Source organism: Rhincodon typus, unplaced genomic scaffold, assembly GCF_021869965.1.
Source record: "Rhincodon typus isolate 14 unplaced genomic scaffold, sRhiTyp1.1 hic_rhity00000816, whole genome shotgun sequence".
Classification (NCBI taxonomy): Eukaryota; Metazoa; Chordata; class Chondrichthyes; order Orectolobiformes; family Rhincodontidae; genus Rhincodon; species Rhincodon typus.
In genome coordinates, this window is record NW_025966454.1 from 36,664 (window position 1) to 44,132 (window position 7,469).

At 47.3% G+C, this 7,469-nt stretch overlaps 1 protein-coding gene across 1 annotated transcript in view; it reads right to left on the minus strand.

The window, feature by feature from the left end:
• Nucleotides 1-7,228, minus strand: part of LOC109919050 (guanylate-binding protein 1-like) — a gene marked incomplete at its 5' end in the record, with an annotated part of 17,686 nt that extends 10,458 nt beyond the window's left edge. Inside the window, 3 exons of the mRNA XM_048592211.1 lie at nucleotides 4,266-4,543; nucleotides 4,996-5,238; nucleotides 7,006-7,228. Coding sequence (XP_048448168.1) covers nucleotides 4,266-4,543; nucleotides 4,996-5,238; nucleotides 7,006-7,228 — 744 coding nt within the window. The remainder of the gene's footprint in view (nucleotides 1-4,265; nucleotides 4,544-4,995; nucleotides 5,239-7,005) is intronic.
• Between the last annotated feature and the right edge of the window lie 241 nt (nucleotides 7,229-7,469).

The window sequence follows — 7,469 nt, forward strand, 5'->3', positions numbered from 1 at the left end:
CTAAATCACCCTCAATCCCATGCCTCCGTATTTTCTGCAATAGCCTACCATGGGGAACCTTATCAAACGCTTTACTGAAATCCAAATACACCACATCAACCGCTTTACCCTCATCCACCTGTTTGGTCACCTTCTCGAAGAACTCAATAAGGTTTGTGAGGCACGACCTACCCTTCACAAAACCGTGTTGACTATCCCTAATCAAATTATTCCTTTCTAGATGATTATAAATCCTCTCTCTTATTATCCTTTCCAACACTTTACCCACAACCGAAGTAAGGCTCACTGGTCTATAATTACCAGGGTTGTCTCTACTCCCGTTCTTGAACAAGGGGACAACATTTGCTAGTCTCCAGTCTTCTGGCATTATTCCTGAAGACAATGACGACATAAAGATCAAAGCCAAAGGCTCTGCAATCTCCTCTCTAGCTTCCCAGAGAATCCTAGGATAAATCCCATCCGGCCCAGGGGACTTATCTATTTTCACACCTTCCAGAATTGCTAACACCTCCTCCTTATGAACCTCAATCCCGTCTAGTCTAATAGCCTGTATCTCGGTATTCTCCTCGACAACATTGTCTTTTTCCTGTGTGAATACTGACCAAAAATATTCATTTAGCGCCTCTCCTGTCTCTTCAGACTCCACGCACAACTTCCCACTACTGTCCTTGACTGGCCCTAATCTTATTCTCGTCATTCTTTTATTCCTGACATACCTATAGAAAGCTTTAGGGTTTTCCTTGATCCTACCTGCTAAAGACTTCTCATGTTCCCTCCTGGCTCTTCTTAGCTCTCTCTTTAGGTCCTTCCTGGCTAACTTGAAACTCTCAAGCGCCCTAACTGAGCCTTCATGCCTCATCTTTACATAAGCCTCCTTCTTACTCTTGACAAGAGATTCAACTTCTTTAGTAAACCACGGTTCCCTCACTCGACCACTTCCTCCCTGCCTGACAGGTACATACTTATCAAGGACACGCAGTAGCTGTTCCTTGAACAAGCTCCACATTTCAATTGTGCCCAGCCCCTGCAGTTTCCTTCTCCATCCTATGCATCCTAAATCTTGCCTAATCGCCTCATAATTGCCTTTCCCCCAGCTATAACTCTTGCCCTGTGGTATATACCGATCCCTTTCCATCGCTAAAGTAAACGTAACCGAATTGTGGTCACTATCACCAAAGTGCTCACCTACCTCCAAATCTAACACCTGGCCTGGTTCATTACCCAGTACCAAATGCAATGTGCCCTCGCCTCTTGTTGGCCTGTCTCCATGCTGTGTCAGGAAACCCTCCTGCACACATTGGACAAAAACTGACCCATCTAAAGTACTCAAACTATAGTGTTTCCAGTCAATATTTGGAAAGTTAAAGTCCCCATAACAACTACCCTGTTACTTTCGCTCCTATCCAGAATCATCTTTGCAATCCTTTCGTCTACATCTCTGGACCTTTTCGGAGGCCTATAGAAAACTCCCAACTGGGTGACCTCTCCTTCCCTGTTTCTAACCTCAGCCCATACTACCTCAGTAGATGAGTCTTCATCAAACGTCCTTTCTGCCACCGTAATACTGTCCTTGACTAACAATGCCACACCTCCCCCTCTTTTACCACCTTCCCTGATCTTACTGAAACATCTAAACCCCGGAACCTGCAACAACCATTCCTGTCCCTGCTCTATCCATGTCTCCGAAATGGCCACAACATCGAAGTCCCAGGTACCAACCCATGCTGCAAGTTCACCCACTTTATTCTGGATGCTCCTGGCGTTGAAGTAGACACACTTCAAACCACCTTCCTGCCTGCCGGTACACTCCTGCAACCTTGAAACCTTACTTATGACCTCACTACTCTCAACCTCCTGTACACTGGAGCTACAATTCAGGTTCCCATCCCCTTGCTGAATTAGTTTAAACCCTCCCGAAGAGCATTAGCAAATTTCCCCCCCAGGATATTGGTACCCCTCTGGTTCAGGTGTAGACCATCCCGTTTGTAGAGGTCCCACCTACCCCAGAATGAGCCCCAATTATCCAGGTATCTGAATCCCTCCCTCCTGCACCATCCCTGTAGCCACGTGTTCAACTGCTCTCTCTCCCTATTCCTCGCCTCGCTAGCACGTGGCACGGGTAACAAACCAGAGATAACAACTCTGTTTGTTCTAGCTCTAAGTTTCCACCCTAGCTCCTTGAATTTCTGCCTTACATCCCCATCCCTTTTCCTATCTATGTCGTTGGTGCCTATGTGGGCCATGACTTGGGGCTGCTCCTCCTTCCCCTTAAGGATCCCGAAAACACGATCCGAGACATCATGGACCCTGGCACCTGGGAGGCAACACACCAACCGCGAGTCTCTCTCGTTCCCACAGAATCTCCTGTCTGTCCCCCTTACTATGGAGTCCCCAATGACTAATGCTGTCCTCCTCTCCCCACTTCCCTTCTGAGCAACAGGGACAGACTCTGTGCCAGAGACCTGTACCCCATGGCTTACCCCTGGTAAGTCATCCCCCCCAACAGTATCCAAAACGGTATACTTGTTTTTGAGGGGAACGGCAACAGGGGATCCCTGCACTGTCTGCCTGTTCCCTTTCCATCCCCTGACTGTAACCCATCTACCTTTTTCCTGTACCTGAGGTGTGACTACCTCCCTGTAACTCCTCTCAATTACCCCCTCAGCCTCCCGAATGATCCGAAGTTCATCCAGCTCCAGCTCCAGTTCCCTAACACGGTTTCCGAGGAGCTGGAGTTGGGTGCACTTCCCGCAGATGAAGTCAGTGGGGACACTAGTGGTGACCCTTACCTCTCACATTCTACAGGAGGAGCATGCAACTGCCCTAACATCCATTCCCACTGTTCTGAATTCCCAAACAGACTATTGAAAAAAAAACTAGTAACCTCACCAATTCGGCGCTCAGAAACTTTTTTTTTGGTTAGAGGAGGAGGATGGGTGGGAGACACTACCTAAGTAGTGTTTCGGGTAAAGCAACCGCCCAAATATACTACCTCACTTACTCAGCTGTCCCATGTCCGCTCCTGCTCAGCATGCGCTCTGCCTATTCACGAGGTAAGTTTTTAAAGGATTAACTTACCTTCCCGGCAGCCCCCTGGGCCTCGCTCTCACTGCTCCCGCTGCTGCTGCAAAAATGGAGGCCGCTGATCCCACGAGGTAAGCTTTTAAACGATTAACTCCCCTTTTGTGAGGGAGTCTAGGACCAGACAGCAACATCTTAGAATAAGGATTGCACATTTAAAGACAGCAACGAGGAGGAATTTCTTCTCTCCAAGGGGAGTGAATGTGAGGAATCCTTTACCACAGAGGGCTGTCGAGGCTGGGTCAGTGCATTCAAGGCTGAGGTGGAGAGGTTTTTAAATCAGGAAAGGAATCCGAATTATGGGGAAAAGGCAGGAAAATGCTGATGATCAGATGAACCATCATCTCATTGAATGGCAAAGCAGACTCAATGGGCTGAATGGTCTAATTCTGCTCCCAGGCCTTAATTTATTTCCTGAATTCAATTTCCCAACAGCCCTGGCAGGTTTTGAACCTATGATTCAAAGTGATTCAATCAGCTCTCTAGATTTAGAATCCCTACAGTGTGGGAACAGGCCCTTCGGCCCAACAAGTCCACACCGAACCTCAGACCATCCCACCCAGATCCATCCCCCTATGACCCACCTAATATACACCCTCTACCTCCCTGAACACTACGGGACAATTTAGCATGGCCAATCCGCCTAACCTGCACATCTTTGGACTGTGGGAGGAAACCGGAGCACCCGGAGGAAACCCACGCAGACACGGGGAGAATGTGCAAACTCCACACAGACAGTCGCCCGAGGCTGGAATCGAACCCAGGTCCCTGGCGCTGTGAGGCAGCAGTGCTAACCACTGTGCCACTGTGTCGCCCTGGATGAATTTGCCCTGGATTATAAGTAGGTTAACTAGTACCCTGAGAGGGTAGACTATCCTGAGCTGCGTGTTTGTGGGGTTTGGTGAAGAGGGTCTCATCAACTGGAGGCAGGAATTGTCCAGAAAAGCAACAGTTCAGGCCTGAACAGTGTAAAGTGCAAGGATGGATGAAGACTTGACTGTGTTTGGGAAATAAGGAAATGGTTTGGACAGGATGAATCCTCAAGAGATGGAAAGGACAACATAGGTGTCCCTGCCAAAGTCATTTGCCCAGGATCTGCGGAAGGTCTGTACAATAGCCATTCGAATTCCAAACCCCCACCTAATGTCGTCACCGTATTTTGTAAAACACAGTTTGAGCCTCACCAGCAGCTGCTTGTAATATTCCTGATCTTGGTCATTGAAGGAGTTCTTCAAGAACAGTTGGATGGCCTCCTGCCGACACCGTGAGTGTATACCCGCCAACACCTCATTTTCTGTTGGCATCTTCACCATCAGATCCACCTGCTGCTGGTAGTGAGCAAGGCCATTCTGGAGGGCAGCTGTGTTTTCAATCTTAGCCAGACTGGTTACAGCATGCTCAATGCAAGGTACCTTCCCACTGGCAATAGTTCCCACGTAGGCTTTCGCTAAGCTGGCCAACACTGCAATAGAAGAGAGAACAAAGAGTTCACTACTTAGTGTTTGTAATTATGAAGGTTAAAGGGGGCTGCCCCTCATTGAGCACTGACTAATGTTAAATTGGTTGTGCCGTTCAGATGCTAAAGCTGTGCTCTGAAGGCCACACTGGGAATACGCACAGTGGGATTAGCAATTAGACTGTATCGTATCAATGAAGGAGACCGATTCCATCCATCATTGATCTGGAAGTGTTTGATGGGAAGATTCAGATGGACAACTGAATTGGAAAGTGTTCCTTTGCTCCCCATTGGGTCCCCACACCCTGATGAGTGGCAAATGTAGACAGAAGTGAAAACAGAGTGGGACCTCAGTAGACTCAGTACTTTCTTGTTGAATCGATGAAACAACCCGATGGATGTAACATCAATTCCTCATTGAGCCGACAGACAAATTCATCCTATTGTGCTGCACTTACTTCGACCATTGATGTTATGGCCACCTCTGATTGTTTTCGGCTGAGATTCACGGTAGATGTACTGACAGAACTCATGGCAAACCGCAAGGAACTTTGGGTCCAGCTGACTTTCCGGGAGTGTCTCCACCTGGTTTAGATTGGTGCTAGCAGTCGGCTGAACAAAAACAAAACATTTGCGGGACTTGAAGTAGTTCCTGATACACTCCCGGGGCTGGTTGTACTCCATCACTTTCTTTGCAACTCCTGCATTCAGTGAAAAGAAACAAAACCACATCCACTTTGGGTTTCAGTATGACCATACAGAATTGCATGAAACAAAGTACCTGAAATCCCTTTCCCACATCCCACTTTTTTTCTGTATTGCTGACACACCTTGAAGTGATTGTAATAATGTCAGACAGCTGGACTTCATAGAATATGAGTTCCCTGATTGGGGTGGTTAATCTGGTCCAATCAGGGAGCCCTGGCTGACAGATATAAACAGGAGTATCAGAGGTTCTGTTCACTCTGAGAGCTGGCTCTGAGGGAGATGGATCAGTGTCAAGGACTCTCCACATGTAAATAAAGGGTGACTTGGTGACGGGATACTATCCTCTGTGGAGTTATTTCACTCCTTACCCAGTAATCTCAACCAGTCTCAATCGTAGAAAATTTCCATTCAAACAGTATCAGCACCTTTTGGAGGAGGGTTTGAGATTTTCACTCCTGTACGTGTGTGTGTTTGTGTGTGAGGGGGTCTGTATGTGTGTCTGTGCATGCAATGTGTGTGTGTGTGTGTGAGAGAGTGTGAGCGCATTCAATGCTCAGTCCTGATGAGCTCCCTAATTTTAAGGATGATAAGGAGATAGTAAGAACTGCAGATGTTGGAATCAGAGTCGATACAGTGTGGAGCTGGAGGAACACAGCAGGTCAGGCAGCATCAGAGGAGCAAGAAAGTCGAAGTTTCAGGTTTACTGATGAAGGGTCCCAAGCCAAAATGTCAACTTTCCTGGTCCGATGATGCTGCCTGACCTGCTGTGTTCCTCCATTTAAGATTGCTAAGAAAGCTTGCTGTGGAGTCCTGAAGCAGAGAAAATCATTTCCCTGCCCATACACAACTGAAGCCCACCTTCATTTTAATTTGATTATCCAGACCCCTGAACTTTCGACACTCAGTTGAATACAAGACAAAGTTTATGCAACCAGCCGGTATCATTTTGCCATTTTAGCCCTGCTACCATTCTTCCTCTCCAAGGTCAGTCGTCCCTATTAAGCTGTAGTTTGAGGGGATGCGGAGGAGATTTACTAGGATGGCACGTGAGATATGGGACCTCAGCATGTGGATGTTGCAAATGCAGGTCCCTTTAAGGCTCAGAGAAATCAGCTCAGATTTGATTGAGGACATTGGACTTTGAACTTCAGAGCTGAGTTCTTCAGTGGGTGCCGGCTTCTCGACAGGGGGAGGGTGTGAAAGGGAAAGGTGGAAACTGATGTTAGTTCTACACTACAGATTTACAATAAAACCTTCGTAAAACTTTGAGACTTGCTGCCTCATTCAACATTTGAATACTGGAGAGACTGGAGAAGCCGAGATTGGGCGGAGAAAGACAGGGGGAGATTTAAAAAAATGATGATGGGGCTTTGATGGAGCACATACACAAAATCTGTATCTACTAGCAGAAGGGACCAGAGACCCGAGATTCATGGTAATTTGGGAACAGAGTTAGAGGGGAGCGGAGGAGAGTATTTTGTACGCAGCGAGTTTTTATGATCAGAAACACAGTGTCAAAAAAGGTGATCAAAAATAACTTTCTAAAGGCAACTGGATTATCATTGGAAGTGGAATAATTTCAGGCTTGTGGAGAAAGGGGTGTGCTTTCATTGGCAGGATGGGTCGAATGGTTTCCTGCTGGGCTGTATCATTCCAGTAGTGCACTAGCCCAGGATAGAAAGCTCTGGAGGTAACAAGCTGTTGGAAGGTGTAACACAATCTCACTCGGGTGACACACATTGGATACATTGGGCTCTCACCTTTCTTGAGTTGTAGGCCGTGGTTTAAATAGTCATCAGCTGTGACACTCTGGCCATCGATCTTCAGTTCCAGGGTGAAATCCCGCACTGCCCACACAAAGGCCGGTGAGACCTTCAGTAAATCCAGCTCTTTATCTTCATCGTCATCTTCTTCATCAGCCTTCACTTTGATCAGCTCCGTCAGATTGGAAACAAAACTGGATTCTGTTAAGGAACTGAAGATCTACTGCTTTAAAGGCAGCACCTTGGACAGTGCTGCACACCCTCAAAAGGGCACTGGACAGGGTAAACACAATGACCAGGGAGTCCAGAACCAGGAGTTACAGTCTGAAGATACAGGGTTGGATATTTAGGACTTAGATTTCCTCCCACAGTCCAAAGATGTGCGAGTTAGGGTGGATTGGCCGTGTTAATTACCCCATAGTGTCCAGGGATGTGCAGGTTAGGGTGGATTGGCCGTGCTA